The sequence below is a fragment of the Streptopelia decaocto genome (assembly GCF_964273445.1).
Source record: "Streptopelia decaocto genome assembly, chromosome: 5".
Classification (NCBI taxonomy): Eukaryota; Metazoa; Chordata; class Aves; order Columbiformes; family Columbidae; genus Streptopelia; species Streptopelia decaocto.
Genome location: NC_138659.1, coordinates 18,461,079 through 18,482,392, shown reverse-complemented (window position 1 = coordinate 18,482,392; position 21,314 = coordinate 18,461,079). Strand labels below are relative to the sequence as shown.

Genomic DNA, 21,314 nt, shown 5'->3' with positions numbered 1-21,314 from the left:
GACCAGACTCAACCCACCTAATTTTAGACACCCCTGAAATGCTGAAGTTGGCAGCAGCGTTACCTTTGGCTCTTTCCACAGAAAGTGGAGAGAGGGGCATGGCCAAAACCAACTCAGCCCACCTAGAATCTAGATTGCATCATGGTGATGCCAGTATCCTGGTGGTGCCTCCCTCCTGCTGTTTATTGTCCAATTTAGGACCTAAAATGTCCAAAATTAGTGAGGACCACCCAAACCCACATGCCTACCATGGTCCCCAGCACCTTGTAAAGAAAGACCTTCTTTATTGAACAGAAGACATCTACTGGTGTCAAACAGGAGGAGGGACTCCTCCTTGCTAATTCTTCCGGTTGGGAGCCTTAGACAGAAATGTGCTTAGAGACAATATTTCTGTTTCTAAGACACAGTGTTTTTTCCTTGCAAATGTGATTAGTCTGTTTTCATGCTTCATACAGAGCTTCCCTCAAGTAGGCTCTTCTACTGTCCATAGGTCTGATGGACAGAATTCAGTGCTGCTTAGGTTTTTTCTGTCTAAAGTTCTGTGACATTTGGTGTTTTCCATTAAATCTTGAAACCTGGAGTTATATCATGTTTGTGTTTAGCATCACATCCACTTCATACATTTAACTTCAGTGTTTTCAGTAAGTTTTCCTTTGAAAAAGTCACACGTGATCTGCAAACAGCACTTCCAGCAGTGATTTTAACATGTGGTAGTTCTGCTGATGTAACAATATGATACACATTTTAACAGAAGGATTAATTTAACCAGTAATCTCTGTTTCAGACAGACGAACAGGGTTTACGGCTGCTCTGATTCACTGAAGTCACACACTGTGTGCCCGAGTCACTTCCAGTTCTCTTGACTTCTCTGGTACCTCAAAAACATGTTCCTTTTTCTGCATTTGTGTATATGGACAGCCACTAGTTTTTCTTTTGTGATGTGCGTCCCCCTTGTCATCTTGCTCCTCCTTCCACTGTGACCCCCTCAACCCTCCATTCCGTCATTGCCATTCCCTCTAATCATTGAGTAAACCTAGGGCATTAATAACCATCAAAAAGGGAAGATAAGTGATATTTTTATTTCTTAGTTTTTGTAAATGGAAATTCTACCTGGTGAGTCTGATTCTTAAAATCATCCACAAAAAAAACTCCATAAAGAATACTTGTTTCTTAAAGAGCTGCTCGCCTTAGTTGCTGCAAGTAGCACTGAAAATCTCCACATCCTGTTTTAAAAGACACTTCTGCTTGTTGCCAATTAGAGGGAAGCCCGGCTGCTTTTGGATGGTGTGTTCTTTGCAGCTTGGATGATGTGTGGCGTGGTGCCACAGTTTGTCAGCTGACAATGGCCATTTTTGCTAAGAATAGCCTGTGTGCCATGGAGAAAGGCGGGCGAGATCTGGCTGTGTGGAGATGGTCTCTGCCCGTGGGCAGCGTGGGGGACGGCTCTGCTGCGGAGGGGCAGGAGGCGATACAGGCTTCCTGAGGGAAAAGCCGTCTGTGATGCTTCAGAGAAAACGGAAATTTGTTTGCTGTTTTGGGGAAAAACACAACTATTTCTGAAAAATATTTGCAGAAGTGTGATTAATCCTTAAAAATCGAAAGCGGTGTTACAGAATTCTCAAGTATTAGCTGTGTTCAGGAGCGTGGCATACTTAAAAGGTGGGAAGCTTAGAGTTTGTTAATTTTTCACCACACTAATTCAGAACATAATTATAATGTGCTATAAGTGACTAAGTATCTCAACAAATATCATCCTTACTTATGGTAAATCCTACCTCAGCATGGATGTTAATGTTCCCTTTAACTTTGCAGAAGTCAGTGGAGATTTCTTGTTGCGTTATAGCTTATGTGTCAGCTCAGAGTGTTGTGCCCATACTCTTCTGTACGCATTTCTGGTTGTTTGTGTCTCTAAACAGATTTTTGGGTATTTCCTGCTCTTGCATGCTTTTTATTGTCACAGAAAAGGATTTCTTTCTGTGACTGCAAACCTGCCTTTTTGTGGATCTCTGTTTCCCCATCATTTTAATTAAGAGTATCTGAGAATTTATGATACTTTTGTCTCATGGCGTACGGCCGTGGAGGTTTCCAACCACTTCATGTTCTTTCAAATGTATCATCTATATGTCTAAATTTGTTAAAGCAGATATGCTTTCTATCCAAGGAAGGATGAAGGGTGTTTTTATTTAACCTTAATAGCATTTAAATTATCTTAGTCATGTGTTATAATAATAATTAAAAAAAATTAAAAGCACATGTGGCATATTAGATAACATCTATTTTATCCAGGACAACTTTTCTGATATCAGAGCATTATTTTTGTGGGGCATCATTAACTTGTGTTGCTTTCTGTGAGTAAAATCACACAAGTAATTTTTGGAAGGGATCATTTCCAGAATTTAATCCAGAATTATTGCTTGCATCTATCCTGATCTGGTGTCCATGTAGCTAATTGGTATCTCTATCTAGTACTCCTTTAAGCTTGTGGTGGGTTGTACCATGTCCCAGAAAAAGAAGGACATTGACGAACAGAAAGTTAAGAAACTGCGTTTTTTTAATCTCTGTACTTTCCCCCTTCCTCCATCAGTCTCAGCTCTTATGGAGTCTAATATGAAGTATTTTTCCTGTGATTCCATTTTCCATTGCTTTAGGTTGCAGTCTTTAACTGGAAAGGAAAGCAACAGGTTGTGCTTAACTAGAAAGTTTGATTGAGAGATCTTGTACTTCCCTACTGGAGGTAAAGCTACAGTTACATCTGTGATTGGGTTGTAGAGGAGAATAGGTAAAATAAAATACTGAATCATAAATAATATCAGACCTGTATTTATTTTGCTTTCTCCTACTGATTGAATAATCTTCAATTTTTTAAGAAAAAGGAAACAATACTTCATAGATTTAAACCATAGTAGGTATTTTTCCTTTCCTGAAACTTTATATGTGTTGATGTATTGAGTAGCTGGTAAATGTGAAATTATGTATGTGCTGCCATTTATCAAAATATTATTTGTTTCTCACTTTGAGGACAATTAATAGCAGCAGCCGTGTTAAACTTCCTGCCTTAGTATCGATCACTAAGCACTCATTCCGGAAAACAGTGCTTCTGAAAGGTCTAGCATTAAATAAAAGGCTGACATTTCAAAGATTGACTTTCATGCCCAATCAAGAATGTAACCATCTTACATTTAAATCCCTTAGCATTCATGTATTTTGTCTACATTTTCATGCCAAAGCAGTACATTTTGTGTGGCTACAAGCAAGCAGAAGAGAACAGTTTGAGGACTTATTATCACTTTGTTCGGTTCTTCCCCGGTTTATACAGTCAGAACCTTTTTCTGGTTTCAATGACCAGCATTTACCGCAGGTGTATAGGTAGCAGAGCATTTCATTTGCCCGCCTGGACGCCTTCCTGTGTAACCTCCTCTAGGTGTTCCTGCTCCGCAGGGGGATTGGACCAGATGATCTTTCGAGGTCCCTTCCAGTCCCTGACATTCTGTGATTCTGTGATTTGGCAGAATGAGATTTTGAAATGGGACGAAAACCAAAGAGGACGCATATGATGTATACAAAAAGGATGTATATCCCCACGCCAGCCGCAGTTGTTCCTTTACTGTACTTTACGCACAGGCTTGATGGTTCAACAGTAGCTTGTGGAGAGTGAGAGATCGTTGTGCTTAAGTGTGTTGAACCTCTTATGTTCTGAGCAGGATGGGAGATGGATTCTTGAGATGCAGTGTGCCTGATGGTGAGAAAAATGTGAAATAGCAAAAGAATTCTTGTTCATGTTTTGATATGAAGTAGATATGTGAAATAATAGATTAATTATGTGAGCAGAACTAGTTGGAAGAAGCAAAACAAACAATTGAGTAATTTAAGTTTGTTGCTTCATTTTATAGAAAAAAAACATGACAGCAGTCTATTAAGACTTTATAAAGTTCTGGTGCAGCAAGAAAGGAGTGTTACCATACCATTTCTTGCGGCAATAAATTTAAATGGTCTGGTTGTTATTAGAATGCTGATCAGGAAGGAAACAGAAGTCTGTCCTTTTTTCATAAAAAGGTTACACACTTCAAAATGCAGAAAAGACAGAAATTAAAAGCTTAAATAACTGCAAACAGCAGGGTACGTCAGTAATGGAAGGACTTCTTAAATGACTTTGACAGCTTGTGCAGGTGCACATACTATGTCACTTTGCCTAGTGGAGCATTGAAAACGATTTATGGTTCTCCTTTTGGAATTTATTAAGAGTTTCTTTCTTTCTTTTTCTTTCTTTGCAAAGTAGTCTGGGCATACCCCTCCCTTGCAGTCATTTTTATTACAGCTCCTAGAGGAAAGTCACCTATTCAAAAACATGTGTTGCTTGTTGTCTCCGTGGCAAGCTCACAGAGCCGTAAACTCTGGAGAATGTTGTTATTTACAGCCAGATACTTTCCTTCCCCTTTTGCTTTTTTTGTCTTTGGATGTAAATCCCGTTTTGGTTGATTTAGTTCTTGAAAGTCTTCCTGTATAATTTTGTAGCCCTAAGCATTTAAATTGGTAACAAAAATATTATTTCAAAAAGAGATTCTGACCATCAGGAACTAGTAAGTTTTGGGTTTTGGGGGAGTTTATCAACACATGTTCCGTTATATTCTGTTAGATGGTGTTATTCTTGCTTTCTCTAACACCCTTGCATAACACTGTTTGTAGATGCTCTGAGGGGCCACTGCTATGCCTGTGGTGTTCGCTGATTCTAATTAATTTAATTCAGTTCCTATTTCTCATGCACAACCTTTCTATTCTTCCTTTTCCTTTTTTCTTTTCACTTTTTTCCTTTTTTTCATTTTCTTTTCTTTATTTCTTGATTTTCTTTTTTTGAAACTTGCCGTCTATGCTCTTTGAAACATTATTTATTATTTCGACAAATCAGTGTGTTATCTTGTGGGATTTTATTCTGTTGACAGTTAATCTGTCTACAGATAAGGAAGTGTTGCATTTGGGTTTGTTATCTGAAACTTCTGAGCATTTTGAAAGAATCTACTTTCCTGCAAAATTTTGTCTTTACATTAGTCGTAGTAAATGTGATGGCAGCATCTAATTCTGATGCAAATTCGAAGAAAGTGAGACAGAGACAGGGTTTTGCTCTCCAAGAGTCAGTTCGAGGGTTAGAGCTTTAATTATAATACAGTGAATGTTGTGGCAGAATTTTCTTGGGGAAGTAGTGAATTCTGGTGTTATAGAAACCAAGTATTTTAATTGTCCTAGTGAAGATAAATACTTAAAGCAGCAGCAGTGACTGTAGTTGTGGCAGTAATCAGTAAGATAACCAATTAACAATATCAGTTAAGACAGAGTCATTAACTTCCCTTCAGTTACAAGCAGGGATATTACAACACTGATGGGAATGACACAAAGAACTTACAAAACTAGTAAGAGTTAGAAATATCAATAGTTTGTCTCTCTTGTGCTCATTATGAAGCTTAGTTTGGGTTCTTTCAGAGTTTTTAACAGTCTAATAATTCTTTTGTTTTCTATCAACTGTTAACTTGGATTAACACATTAAGAACCACGTTTCCTCTTTGTGGATGAAGAACTATAGAAAGTGTTTTCAAAACTTGCTGCTTTAATTAGATTGTCTCTTGTTGAACAAGAACAAATCTATCAGGCTATAAAGAGTGAACATTGAGACGTTCCTGACAATAATGGGGGGAAAAAGTTACAGAGAGTATCCTGGTATGTGTAGAACACTGACAACATCTGTAATAGGTGATGTACTGAAATCCTCATGTCACAAGTTATCCAAGCTCCTTGTAGTCTGAAAGTCAAGCCATATTTCTTCTCCACCAGGGGAAGGTTGTTGTATGTTTAAGCGTTTGGTGAACTGCATGATAAGATGGGGACAGTAGCACTTCCTTTTACTTGCATATGATTTTTTTTAAAGTTAGCTAACGCTGTTTTCCCTTTGCACAAATTCTATCCATATATCTTTAAATTTTGGCCAGTTTTCCAAGGGTCAGAATCTCTTCAGTGGATTGGTTGCCTGCATAGTTCATCTTTGCAGGTTTTTGATGTGAAACAAGTTTAAGAGATGCACAGGCCTTAAGAAAGTCATTTGTGAAGCACAAGTGACTAAAATTCCTGACTTAAATGTTCTGGTCAAGATAGAGAGTTTTTTTCAAGTATTGTAGAAGTCTTTAGCCTGTTCTGTTTGCTAAATAATAAGGTGATATAACAGGTTAGTGAGTACGCAGTATGGTAGAGTGTGAATTTACAGCTACTCTACACAAGTTCCCCATGGGATGCTCTGAGTATATGCTAACTGTGAGTTAACTGTAATGTACACTAAATTATCCTGCACAAAGGCGTTCTTGGTGCACACTTTTTGAGCTGTTGTACTACTTACTCTGCATTTCTGTTTAACACCCTAACATCAATATAGTTATGTAAAGAGATTCCTGACTTCATTTGTATTTGCTACTTCAATAGTCCGTTTTTCTTCATGCACAGTAGACTACATCAACCAAAACTTGGCAGATATTTCTGAAAGTAATAACCCACAGTGTTTTTGTGATATACTTGTAAGAAAGGGTAGGCAGTAGACTTGAGTGATGCTTTTCCTCCAATAGCCAGTCTTCTGCTAATCAAGGCTTTGTATAAGTAATAAGGAACTCCAGGCTTTGCATAAGTAATAAGGCCCTCCATAGGCCATGAAGATAAAATTGTTCTTTTGCTCTGTAATTGGTGATGCTTGAGGACTTCATGTCCTCTTATAACAACCTTTAGAAGACTTATCAATATGTGTTTTCCCTCATCAAGTGCTCAGGAAGTCTTAGTGAGTAAAGTGCAGCTAGTCTCCAAATAAGTAATGCTGAAATAGAAAAAAAATAGACAAAAATAATAATGTTAATTTTCTGTCTTCCAGACTCGTTTCAACCAGCATCTCAGTAACCAGGATTTTGCTTTGGATGAAGACGATGATGATGAAATGGAGAGAACAAGCAAGTAAGAATCCTGTTGGGACGTGTGTATGGAGAAAGTATCGGAGAAAGTTTAACTGGTGTTATTTGGCAAAGTGGACTTCAAGAGACTAATTTTTCTCCTGTCCAGGCTGCTACCTTGATTCTTGATCTGCATGATGTTAAGCAGTTTAGGATTAAATCTGCTTATTAAAAAAGGGACAGACTATTATATCTTTTTATTATTTATAGTGCCACGAAGAGCTTGGCATAATCCTCAGTCTTCACAGACTCAAGACAAAAAGCTGTGAAATAATGTTCATCTACATGGTGGGCAGTGACCTCAGCTAATCTATTCTTTTAGTCTTGTGGTCATGATGATGGCAAGTTTTCTGAAGGGTCTGAAAGAGAATTATTGCCTTGTTAGTGTTGTATCAAGGTCTTCCTATGTGTGATTTGAAGGAAAATCATAAGTTGAGGCTTAAGCTGCACTGAGGCATTCTCTGATTGAATTCAGGAGATTTTTGATAATGAATATATGGATATGAACCAGGAAAGACCTTGAAAGCAAAGTCAAGCAGCTTAAGCTATGATGCAGTAGGGAAGAAGGAGCTACTGTAATGTTTAAACAATATTAACATTATCAAAACAGTGAGCCATGGAAATACCCTTTGTAGTAGCATTCTGGATGGACAGATAGGGAAAGACTGCAGTAGCATGGGGGTCAGAGGTAAGGGTGTTGCAATGAATGAAAGAGAAAATAAGAGACAAAAGCACCAGTTCTCCTTGCAGATAGGCAGTACTCCAGTAAATCTAGTCTTATGACAGAGAGTTGTAGTATGAGAGTCTTGCCACTAGAACTAAGTATGTCGCTAGGTCAGCAGAAGAGGTGTTGCAAAACTGACCTAAATATAAGGTGTAGACAAGGGAAAAGAGGAACCAATTTTGGAATAACTAAAATTTGGGGGGAAGATTTGGGAAGTTGTATTAAGGGTGACTTGAAATAATAGAGTGTTTGGGGAAGAGCCAGGAGACAGGAAAACCAGGTTATGGTAACTGCATCTCCATAGATATTATACATCTTAGGAAGGTTCTTGAATAGAAAGAAATTCTGGGTTTATGTTCTGTTTCAAAAGTCTTGGAACACATTCTCCCACTTACTTTCAGAAGTGACTGTAACGAAATGGCTTTTATGTTCCTAGCTGATGGAAAAGTTTTTATTTTCAGATTGTCATCAGAAGACAGTGAAGAAGTCTCTGCTTGCTTTTATGATAGTGATGATTCTGGTGAAACTGGAATAACTCCTCAACATCAAGGGGAAATGGACTTGCTCGGGGAGATTTTGGACACACTGAGCACGCACAGTTCAGATCAAGGAAAGCTCTCAGGAGCGAAGAGCCTGGATTTCTTTAGGTCAATGGATGACATTGATTACAAGACTGCGGTTAGTCTTCTGCTTTCATTTAAAAACAACTCCAGTCCCTTTATAGTGGAATCCTGCACTTGTTGAATCAGCAACATGCAGTTCAGACACTGCAACAGAGTCCTTAGACTTGCTAGCGTGTCTTCCTAGGACTACGTACCCATACATCCATCCTGGCCACTGCATGACAGTTTTTTACCAGCTAAGAGATTGATTACACCTTTGTCCAGTTTGCCAAGCCATCTTGGACCTGTATTTTTCCCTTATGCCAGTAACTAAAAAAAAAAAAAAGTGAATAATGTAATAATTTACTTAATCAACTAGTTTAATATTATATTTAATTGTTCTCTGTGGTATTCCCAGAGCTAATCTTAGTCTTTCTAATGCGCTTTAGAAGGTATTTATTTCTATTCTTACCTTGCATCCTTAAACTAGTCATAGTGATATGGTGATGTTTCCATCTTGTCATGGGATCTGTGTGGTAGTTGCACCTGAAACACTCATAGAATAGTACTCCAGAGCTTTCTAATAAGGCTCCTTTATCCTTTTTTAGGTAGTTGCACAGAGCCTGTAGCGTAAAGAAACTGCTTGCCTCCAACTTTTAAAACCCTCACAAAGTTGCTGCTGTGATGTTAGCAAAAAATGTTAATGTTTTTGAATTCCAGCTTCTATCAGCTGTCCAACATTTGCTTTTGCTGAAAGGGAATTAGAAGTCTTTTCTACTGGAAAAGCAAATTCTGATGCAAATGTTTAAAAAGCTTGTAAAATTTTATATTATGAGTGTCACACAGGGGTCACATTAATAAAATGCCTATTTTTTTTTTGTTTCACAAAAAAAATCTTAATACTGAAAGTTGGTACAATTAATTACTGAAGCAAAGAGGAAATACCATCTGGTTTTAGTTTGAGTCCAGCTCCTTCTCATATTATGGGTACAAACCAGCAAAATGTGTCTTTGTTCACTGTCAAAACTGCTTGTGCAAAGACTGGATGGACAGGGGTGATCCTTAGGATAAGGGACAGAGTGTCGGGTGAAGAAGTGTAAAAACACTTGATCTCATATTATTTCTGGGATTGTTGTTTAGTAACATTGAGCCCCAAAGGGGTTCCATTATTTAGGAACACACGAATTCCATTACAGAATTTTTGTTTCCAAAGCACCAGTGTAGAGACTTTTCTTGTGACATTAACTATAAACACATGTTCTTTCTTTCAGAACAAGTCAAATGCACCCAGTGAGAGCAACCTTACCCTGCTCTGCGGCAGTGCTAATGATCAAGCAGAGTGGAACCTCGGCCAGGATGACAGTGTCCTCCATGGGAAGCAGCTCCCTCCATCACCAAGGAAGCAAGTTTCTTCTGGTGGCCATAGAGAATCTCTCTCAAGGCTGGAAGAAGAAAGTAGTGACAAAACCTTTTTTACTGGCAAGATGGACACCACTAGTATGACATCCTCACCTCCAGTACAATCAAGAGCCCGGTTTGCCTCTCTAGAAAGTTTCAAAGCAGACTGTTCTTCCTACAAGTATGCAAAGCGGAATGAAACACTAAGCAACACCTCAGAAGATCAGCTCCCAGCAAGTCTTGCTCAAAATCCATCCATTCTGATCCCTTGGGAGAAAGATGGGAAGGGAGGAAATGAAACTCTGGAAGAGGGTGGGCTTCTTCAGGAAGTGGTTTCATTATGTAAACTGAGTTCCGCTTTTCACTATGGTTTAAATATTTCAAAGGATAGCTTATCCAGCAGTAGCAGTGGAAATAAAACGTAGGAAAACTATGAGAAGAGAAACTTGACTCCTATCAGAAGTTAAAGGGAGATTACTCAGGACTCCATATAACTCCATATAACACGATAACCAAAAGATGGAAAAAGGAATAAGAAATCTTCGATTATAGAAATAATTCTCTTCAGTTGAGTACGCATTTTCTGCCATTGGGACATCTGCTTCTGTGTTTACCCTGTTCGTTTGTTGGCTGTAGTTAGGTCCACAACATGGAACTAAATATATGAATGCACTCTTAAATCAGGTACTAGTTAGTCTCTGTGTTAAAAATACAGCAGGTTGTGGTGCTTCCTAGCATTTGCTTCCTCTAAGCAACAGGAAAGGTATCCCCTAACAGGTAATCAGGTTTTGAAGGTACTATATTAATCCTATTAAGCATGAAATGAATGGAGCAATCGGATTTGTCTGAAATGTACAAATATTAATATTTGTAATGAATAAGAACTGCCTTAATCTTTTGAGAAGAGGTTTAACTATCTTAGAAGATGAATGCAAATCTACACAACAGCAATAATGATTTTCCATGGCACGAATTTGCTTCAGCAATGTGAGGGGGAAAGAAACTTTTTTTAGATTAAGGAATTTCATGTGAATATAAGTTGGAACTTCTCCAAACTGTGGCCCTGTCTTCCAGACTTTGAAAAGGTAGCGCGTGCTTTTCTCTCTTCTGTAAAGTACATGAAGTGCTGAATTATAATGTGATGCTTATTAACTTCTGTTTACAACTAAGACACTTTAAAGACATATTATCCAGTTTCCCTAGGTAGACTATTTCACCTAAAAAAATTCAGAAAGGAAAGTGTAAGTGGAATCGATAAATTTCTATTATTTTTATTTTCTACAGTTTAATAGTGTTTGAAAATTAATTTGTGCCTCTTCTGAACTATTTGCTTTCCATTTTTAGTAGCTACCGTTTTGAAGGTAGATTGGATTACTGTTAGTTAGCAGTCATATTTAATTAATTTATTGAAGAGTCATTGCTGAAAATTACTTGTAACACTAGAAAAGTTAATTATAAATTCAGCTTGAGACTGCATATATCCAACTCTTATTTTAGGCAACTTGAACAACCAAAAATCTCTTTCTAAATTCAGTGAAGGAGAATAAATGGACTTGATGTATATTGTACTTAGAACAAGCATTTTCCTTCTTCTGGCAGTATTCCTGGGGAATATTTAGTAATTTAAAGTCTGAAAATTCTTGCTGCTATATAGAGCAGCTCTTTCATTTTCCTTCTTGCTTCCTTTTTCTGCTTCTTCACTTTACCATACACACATTATTGTTTACAACAGCTCAGGACAGGAAAGGGACAAATATGTTTCAGCAGACTGGAATTGTCAGCTTTGAAGGATATTTGTGATGCAGGATATTGTGTTGGCAGAAGTAGCACAGAGGTATAAAAAGAACTGTACCTGGGAAGAATGCTCTCCTGCTCTTCTAAACTCATGTCAGAAACCTTCCTTTCCCTCTTTGGTATGAATGGTTAGTCTTAACCTCAGTATAGGCTTGAGTGAACATGTTCATGAGGTCAATGTTTGGATCAGATTGCGCTTTAACGGTAGATTGTAGCAACGTTTAATATCAGTTGCCACACTGAGATTTATGAATGAATTTTCCTTCTAGCAAACATGAATGGAAAGGGGTTTTTTGACTGCTTTATTACAAGGCAGCTGACCGAAGGGAATGGATCCATATCATTACAGAGGCAGTGTTTGATGCTTTACCAAAGAGATGCAGTAGAGTGAGACCTTGGCTTGACTAATTCTAAAGTTTCTTCTTGTTTCAGAACGAGAAGGGTTTGTCATTGACCATGAACCTCCAGAATTTTTTTTAATCAGTGCAGTGAAGGCAAAACGTTGTAAAAGTGCAAATCTTACAGAAATGTCCGTGTCTGATTAGGGCGTGAACATTCCTGAGGGCATCTGCAATCTGCATTGCTGTAGAATCTCAGTATTCCAGAGTTAGAGGCTGTATGTCCAGAGGTCTGTACTCCAGAATATTTATCTGTTCTTTGGTTTTCTCTTGTGTGTCAACATGGTATGTTGTGGATTCTTTTTAATAACATAAACATGTTATTTGGCAAAATATTTTGCACTATAAAATCAAAAGTATCATAACAATTATTTAAAATCTTTCAGGTGTGTCACACCAGGTGGCTCAAGTGCTGTTCAGATGAGAAAGCTATGGAGGAAACTCATGAATACTTATTCAAAGGTGGTATTAGTGACTCAGTAGTGGGCATTCTTCTCCTTTGCTGGTACTTAACATTACCCAGATGTAGTGCTGCCAAGTGTGTCTAAGAGAAGACAGGCAACACCAGGACTTTTTTTCTTCTTGTAGCACTTCTCACTTACTCGCATTCATGTCTTTGCAGTTTCAAGATTCCAAGATTCACCTTTTCTTTTCCGCTATGTCTGACATGGTGTTTCTGTCCATGGTTTTATCTAAGATGATGTTTTGTTTTCTGTTTTGTTTTGTTGTATTTTTTTTTTTTTAAAGAGAATAAACAGTATTAAAGTCTTAAGGAGAAAAATAGAAAAAAAATTGTAATTTTGGCCATCATTACTTTTGAAACAATCAAACTCATAATTCCAGGAATACTGCCAGAAAATAATTTTCAACAATGCCTCTCTGATAGAAGAAATCTTACTGGCTTTACATGAGAGTTAGGCACTGAACTCCTATTATCACAGAGATTCTGCCATTCTCATCTTTGTGAGAAAAATATGGAAGCCGTGTGAGGCTGCTAATATTCTTATAGTTATTAAAAGGATCACAAATTGAAAGTTTGATAGTGGAATATTTCAAAATTGAGGGTTCTGGTAATAATTAACTGTTTCATTGAGTGAAAATGCAGGTTAAAGTAAATAGATGAACTAAATGATGGAAGGTAAAATTCAACTTAGAATTTTTTTTATTTCAGTCAAAATGTTAGTTACTGTGCTTATGACACATTGTTTCCTTAATATTTATGAAGGATGAAGTGTGTTTTCAGTCATTAAATAGTATGTTTTTTTTGGTTTTGAACCTCGTATGGGTTCAAAAATAACTGTCTTATATCTATGTTGAACTTAACTGCAGGTACATTTTAAACTCTGAAATATTGCAGAATCTTTTCCATTTACTCTCAGAGATCTTTTAAAAAGGCTAATATTTGTGCCTTATTTAAACAGAATTATCAGTTACCAAATAGATAAGAGTCCAAACTGATATTTCTGCTTCAACACTGTTGTCTGTCCTTGTGATAATATAAAACTGTTTATTGGCTACATATACAGTATTTTTATTACCACATTGGGTTCTATATTAAGACAAATTGTCCAGGTCCAGTACTTTTACAAGTTTTATACTTGGATGCTTTTTAATTTTTGAAATCCTTCTCATGTCTTTCACAATCATCAACATTCATCACCAGCTGCTGGTGAGAAGAGAGTTCTGCGCAGTCAGGGCTCCTGTGGTCTTCTTCAGAGGCATCACTTCAGGATCTCAAAAATCTTCCCATGTCTCCTGTTTAAGGGAGATATCAGGTTATTTGATTAAGCTTTGTAATCTGTTACTTACACAGAGGAACAAATTTCTTATGTAGAAAGTCAAACTAGGACTTGAATTTAATATCTTTGACTTTGTTTTGCATAGATGTCTGCCTGAAATGAGCCGTATCATTCATCTGGTTTGGGAGAAGAGTAAGGGCAGTAGTAAAAGAAAGGGATTCCTGGGTTGTTCCAGTGGGGTGTGGTGAAGCAGAGTCCTAGGAGTCCTCAGGAGGGATAATAACTTTGAGGAAATCCAGATTTCAGGATATTGTCTAATGTTTTAGCTCAGTTGTAGTGATTCCAGCCCAGCCATGTAGGCAAAGGTAGTATTGCCTATGGAATTAGTCCCCTGTGGGATCTGCAGAATGGATAATACGTTGTCAAAGCCTTCCCATCCATGCGTATAGACATACAACATGTGAAAAACATTGCAGCTATTGATGGAAGGAAGGATGGTTCTGCAGATGTGAAGGTGATCCCTACCCACCCTCTATGCATGCAGAGGGCAGTCTGTGTAGAGTAGGCAGTTGTTTGCTCTTCCATCCCGCGTCTTTGAGCATTATGTAGCTCCAAAAATAGAGTTGTTCTGAAGGAAAAATGTAGTGGTAGAAGTTGTCATAGGACTTGTTGACTGAACCCTTCATTGTCATTTAGCATTTCAGTGATACTGCTGCTGCTTGGGTGGGGTTGTCTGAAACTCAGCACTGGCTGAAGTCCCCTCTCAGGCACTGTAACACAGACTTCAGCCAGAGTCTGACACACATGCTGTGTGCTTTTGAAAATCCCACCCAATCTATTAGGGGAGTGTTTTAGATCTTGAAAATTTGTTTAGATGTCTTTTCAGGTTTTAGAATGAACTAGATTACAATTTCGTGTTCTTGTAAGCAATGTGAAGTCTAGGCAGAAGAACAGTTAAGCCAGGTTTCTAAAACAGCTTCTGTTTCTCCACCTATAATCAATCATATTCAGTCCTACAGAACAATCTTTCATTGGTGCAGCTGTCTAATGGAATTGCTAGGAGCATCTAAAATCTTTTCTCTATGCATGTAATTAACTGCAGAAACATTTCATGCAATAATCAAAATGCCAGCATGAGGCCCTTTTGCAAATGCACCCCCTGTGTGATACTGACCGCAGTGCCCTGTCCTGCAGAAAGGAGTCCCAGAGCTGCCGACATCCCCAACCCCCAGGGAGAGCTGGGGATGGTCTTTATTTCCAAGGCAGTTACCATCTCTCCTGGTGCCAGGCTCTAGCCCAGGTGCTGTGAGACTCCAGCCAGCGTGTTCCCAACAGCCTGAAATTCCAGGCTAAACAAATGTGGTGAATAAAATTACACCTGAGGCAAGCAGCTTCCTTATTGCAAAGTGCGGGATGTGGAAGGCTGGCTGGTCCTGTGCTATTTTGGTAGATCTTTGGAGAATGAATGTAGAAATAAATGCACCAGCAAAAACAGTATGAATGATGATGTGACTTGTCTTCAGTAACTTGTTTGCTGCTATTAGATGTGTATGTCTTTGCCAAATGTTTTTTACCTTTTAACAGAATCTGGGCTGAGTAGAACATGTCCTCAACTTCACCTCAAGGTCATGGACCATAGCTGGCCTAGAACTCATGATCTTCAGGGTGGTTGAAAATAAAGGAATGGAAAAAGGAGGGTCTGGGGGTTTGTGCATAACCTTCCTTGATTTGCTTTGTAACGTCTGTTTTACAGATTTAGTCAGTGGCCAACTGAAAGTACTTGATAGGTCTTTCATGGAAGCTGCTCAGCTTCTAAAGAGAGTTACCTCATGAGTCCACAGCCATCTTAGTCTAGAGAGCTATCCACCATCCCTGTAGTCAACAGAGCTGTTGCCATTTTCTACTGAATGAAGCAGGTTACACAGGTGGAAGTTACTCCAAGGGTTACTGTAGTAAAGGGTACTCAAATTAACTTGTACTATTACTTAGGTCAATACTAACAACATTTGTATTTAGAGTGCAGTAACAGTATTAGAGTTTGAAAAATAAGTTGAGTTCTAGTCTGTTCACATTTGTTATGATTCTGTGTGAATTGACATTCGGTTTCTGTTAAAAATAAGGGAGCTATTTGGTTGTGGGGGGAAATGTGTTGACTTTCAGATATTCAGTGAATTTTGTGCAATATTTCTCCTTGTTTCAAAGTAATTTAGTAGTGCACATCTGCTTTTCAAGCAGATCCTTGAAATGGTATTTTTCAAAAATGTGTAAAATTACATGTAGCTTTTAAATATAGTTGTATGATAAAAACATGAAGAATATATTCTGATGAGGCAAATGTATATTTCCAATGACTGGGAATGATTATGGATGTCACATTCTGTGGAAATAATAAGGCCAAAACCAATATTCACTTACCAGTGGCTCAAGGGAATTCTTAAAACAATAACCTGGTTAAATTGAAGTAAGATTAAATATTAGAATTTATGATGCTTAGTTTATCATTTGATCATTTGGTTATCATTGATAAAAAGTTGAGGAGTTAAGCGTTGCTTTTCAGTACCACCAATGAGGTGAGAGTTTATGGTGATGACCATATGTATTAAGAATTTAGTCTGTGGCATCCCTAATTATCGTAAGTCATTACTTAAAATATATACTAATGTTGCGAGTATCCTTTTAATTTTTTGTAAATTAATTTCTTTGTATATTAATGTACATTTTGGTTTAACCTTTGATTTTTCCCAAGAGAACTTCTTTAAATTAATATACTTGAATGAGGCAATAAAGCACTGTGGAACAACTAGTCTTAGTGCAGTTTACACACAAGCACATCACGTCTGTTACTTTTTCAGGAGGAAGAGAAATTTAAAATGCTTTCATGTTTGGCCAGCTGACAATTTTTATTTGTCATTTTTAGATCTGTGTCAGATAACAATGAGAAATGCCTCAACACAGAACCAAGCAACACTGTATACCTGGATGCTTTTAGGTTTTTTTTCAGAATGTTTTTTTAGTGACCTTTGAAAACTGTTCCTGATAATGTCCTTGCTGTGAGCCTGTAATAATTATAGGAAAGACATGAATATTTTGAGGTTTTATTTATCATTTTAATAACTTCAGAGCTTAAAAAAAAAAAAGGCAACCAGCATTGTCCTAACAATTTTAAAAATTTAGTAAGTTGCTGACCTTTAATAAAACTAGAACCAAATCTGAGAGGTTACTCCATGGTTTTGCACCCTTGGACTACTGTTCAAAGTAATCTCGAGAACTGCAATTCAGACCTTAGACTACTGTAAGTAGTGCACTGTGTAGATCTAGTAAATGAGCTGTGACGTGTGGTGCGTTTTGTTGTTGGTTTTGTTTGTTGGGTTTTTGTTTTGTTTCTTCTTTTCCTCCTTCCAAGTTTGTGGCGTCAGTAGAAGTTTTTGGTGAACTCCATATTACCATAAAGTGCCCAACACTGTATTATAAAATAAAATTTAACAATATCAAAATTCTTTGGATGGTGCAGGTTCTTGTCTGATGGGTTCATCTGAATAGCATTTTCATGCTTATCAGTTATAAAGATTGAAGTAAAACAATAATACTGTATTATATTGGAAGTTTTTCCTCCATTGAATGATGATTTCAGTTTCTCAAATACAGAGAAAGCTAAATGTGTTTTCTTATTAATTACTGTTTATACAGTACGGAAGTTAAATGCTGGTGTCTTTTGTAATTACAATGGTATTTTGCTTCTTTTAAAAATCTGAACTGATCATGCCTATTTGCTAAACACCTTTTTTGGTCTGTTGATCTTCAAGTTCTTTAAAAAAGTAGGTGTATTATCTCTTTTTGTAGATTAAGAAATTTAGATACTAAGTAGGAACTACATGGAGAAGGTCCAGTAGTAATAACTGATGGGTGCTATGGTTCGAACCTATCACATCGGCTATTAAAAATTATAACTGTGATATCACTAAGTACTTTTGTACTGCTAAACCACATACTATAAGTATCAGAGAGGTCTTTGGGATCCTGTGGGTGAGGGGAGCAGGGTGCCCGATCTCCTGTAACACCTGTGCTCGGGTCTGACGGGAGGGTCAGGCTGTGCTGCTGACAGTCACCTTTTCCCCCCAGCACCAAGCCTGGTCTTGACACCACCAACCTTCCTTCCTTGCCTCCCAGCCCCCTGCACCCGCGGCTCTGGCAGGTCCTGTGGGCTCCCCTCACTCCCCATCTCGTGGCTGGTGGGGACAGGCTGGTGCAAAAAACAACCCTTGGCTTCTGTGGTGATCAGGAACGAAGACGATTTGTTTTATTCATAGATCAGGCAGGCTAAAGAACATGTAACACAATAACACATCATGAGTATGTTATCAGGTATGATTTAGCTTTTTAATGTTGTTGCTTTGCTGAGTCATTTTTGTGCAAGTTTATAAGTATAATTCAGTTAGGATTTTACATTAAATGGCTATGCAGTGTAATCTGATCTGTGATTCACTCTTCTAAATTAAAAGCATTTTGATATCTTATGCACACAAACCATAGAGAATGTGGTTTTGATATTGATATACTGAATCCATGACTGATGAAAAAATTACAAGTTATGTTCATACGAAACGAGGGTGTGATTTTAACACCTGCTATTAGATTTGGACGAGCTGACTGTGGCCAGCAGAGTGACACAAGCTGTGCAGGCTGGCGGCACAGGGATCTGCACTGCTAGAGTCAGCGCAGCACATCTTGCAGGCATTTCTTCATTTGGCCAGTAGATGTGCCCAGCTATTAAAAAGATAGCTGTGACAATAAACTTTCATCAGTCCAGATTATGAGCTAATGGGGGACACTATAAAAATGTAGAAGCCTTTAACTTTTGCAGACAGAGCAATAAAGTATGATGATCAAGTCTCTCCATTTGCCTGCTTTCCTTAGTTTATCTCAGGGTACTGAGAGCGATTGCAACTTGCTTTCCACAGATGTTTCAGTTCAGTACGATCTTTCAAACCTAAGCATGAGAAAGGATTGAAAAAAGAAGATGTAATTAGACTAGTTAGTCTAAGTTGAGTTGGCAAATGTTACCCAGATGGTACAGCAGGACTCTGTTCCTGTCAATAGACCCATACCAAGTATTTCAGAGGAGTTTGGTCTACCACTCACATGGTAGCGCCTTGAGTACAAAAGCTGGCACATGTATAAAGAGTTGTGGCATTTGAGGGGGAAAAAAGCAACTCAAAGCAGCATCCTACTGGGGACTTGTTTAGGAGGAGAGGTCATAAACACTCCTGCTTGGTTTTGCTTCAAAAGCAGCTGAAAATATTGCTTTTGCAAGATTATTTTACACAGTACAGCTGCAGCCATACCTGAATGCTGGACAAAGCGTTTCATTTTCTTTCCAGAACTCACTGTGTGTTAACCTCTTGTTCACAAAAGGAAAAGTAACTTTATCAAATTCATGGATTTAGATTTTTATTTGATGTGACAAGTGGTAACAACAACAACAACAAAACCTAAGCAATGCCTGGAGTGTTGTTGTGGGTTTGCTGGTATTTGGATAAAGCAGAGTCAGTCTGCAGAGTTTCATCAGTCAGAAAAATGCTAGTAGCTTCTTAAGCTTCAAAACCCCAGAGGTTGTCAATCCTGTTACAAATTCTGTATGAAACACAAACAAGTACTAGTTCTAAAAGCACAGTTTGGGAAGCACATTTGGCATATGCTGTGGGCCATATATAATTTCCTTTCTGTGGCTGTCTATTTCACATTCTCCCTGAAAGCCGAAGGAGCCAGGTTCCTGATGGTGTACTGCTCCACTAATTTTCTTTTTTTCAGGTTTACTTCTTCCCTCAATTGTCACTGAAACACGGGGAGCAAATCAACAACAAAACCCAACACACAACAACGCTAAAAAAGAACATTACAACACAGACTACAAAGAATCTATCAAACTTGGTTGCAAACCTTTTCCTTTTAGATCTCTGTTTCCATTTGTTAAGTCCTGCAAAGTAGCCAGTGTCATGGATGCAGCACAATGAAGATGTACTCTGCCATGCAGAGCTTACATAGGACTCCTTTGGCTACAGAGGTTTGTTTTTCAGGCATATATAGTTCTACAAATAACTCAACTGATAAACTTTCCCAGGTGAGTTATTTCCATGCTGGTATAAAATCACTTGGTTTATCTTAAAATGCTTCCTAAATAATTAAGAGGATCATTTCTGCACATTCAAGATGGGCAGAGAGTTATTTTCTCAGCCTGGACTGTTGAAAGGCCAAATATTAAAAACCATGCTTGGCTTTCAGGTTTTAGTCTTGACGTGCTCAACTTAAAGTTTCTGGAACCCCGTTTCTTTTATAGAGTAGTTTAGCACTGATGACCTTATGAAAATTGTAGTAGATGACTTCTGAGACTCGGGGTCCCGGTGCCTTCAGATGTGCTTTAGAAGTCACAGATCTGGCAGGGAGTTGTGGCTGCCTGCTCTCCCTATCCTCCCTGCAGACTTTCGTTCAGTTCTGCACTAGCACTGGCTCCACCTTCAGTAATATACTGTATTCGTATATCAGCAGTTTTCTATTAGCTGTTCCTTTTAAGAAAATAGCCTGTTAATATAATACCACCTGTTTAGCAATGAGAAGGATTATGTACTTAAAATGTTCAGCTGAATAATACATACAAACGCCTGACATTTGGCCTGCTCTGAGAATAGGTGACATGCTTATTTAACGATTTTGAAAATGTTAAAATGGTGAGGTAGAAATTAAAATGTCATTTTAAAATATTTGTATTTAACTTATCTGATTCAGTCCTTTTCTACATTTCCCCTTGGCATATTCGAACTGGGGGTCACGGTAGCAGCCTGACACCACGGATACTTTGAACGGTATTCTGAACATTGTTGGCATTTCAGCCTAATTAGTTGCATCCTATTTTGCGATTTGTCTTTGGTCCTTTGGGTTGCTGGCCCAGGATTTTTTTACAGCCTTTTTTTTGTGCTCATCATTGTCTCATTTTAAATGTCAACAGACCAGTACTTGTGTAATTGTTTTTTTTCCCTTCTTTTCTTCCCAATGTCAGAAAATCCAACAAACAATTTTTACATCTCAGGCAGGCTACCCAAGAAAAGCATATCCCAGGACTGAGTGGCAAACAGAGGCTGATCTAGTCCATGCAAGGTCTTGAGTACACCCACGCTTTTTTCTGCCTGGCAGTCACTGTTACCCACAGTTTTGAACTTTTTGACCTTTTCTTGAGGTGATTTAATTGTTTGTGCCGGCACTGGGCCACCCCCAAGAGGCAGATCTGCATCTTCTCTGTCAGGTTCATTTCTCAGGCAAAAACCTGCCAGAGCCTCCCTCTCCCTGGGGGTGGTTTAATGCAGTTGTCTGTGCTCCTGTGGTGGAGCCCTCTGAAAGAAAATGCTCAGGCGCTGGCCTGGTTCAAATGGACGTTGAGGTTTTATATGCCGACCTGCTGATTTACTTTAAATAATGCTCACGTAACATAATAGCGTTTCCAAGGAAGTATTTAAATCTCTGGAAGAGCTGGGGTTACCAGCATGTGAGAGCGCACTGACAGAAACCGAGGAAGAAAAGTAGAGCACCTGCCTGCTCTTCTGGTTTGCCTTGCTGCTGCTCTGTCCCTGCGGTCTGAGCCGTGGTGACTCCATCTGTGGGTCTGTCTTGCTCCTTGCATCCCAGGCGTGCAGTGGTGT

The 21,314-nt window shown here is 38.3% G+C and overlaps 1 protein-coding gene across 5 annotated transcripts in view; it reads left to right on the top strand.

Moving 5' to 3' along the window:
* DENND1B (DENN domain containing 1B) overlaps positions 1–17,408 on the top strand; it is a 156,106-nt gene extending 138,698 nt beyond the window's left edge. For all 5 annotated transcript variants that reach the window (XM_082052745.1, XM_082052746.1, XM_082052743.1 and 2 more), the window contains 3 exons: positions 6,896–6,975; positions 8,157–8,373; positions 9,569–17,408. In XM_082052745.1, coding sequence (XP_081908871.1) covers positions 6,896–6,975; positions 8,157–8,373; positions 9,569–10,120 — 849 coding nt within the window. In that variant the 3' untranslated portion in view covers positions 10,121–17,408. The remainder of the gene's footprint in view (positions 1–6,895; positions 6,976–8,156; positions 8,374–9,568) is intronic.
* Positions 17,409–21,314: the final 3,906 nt, after the last annotated feature.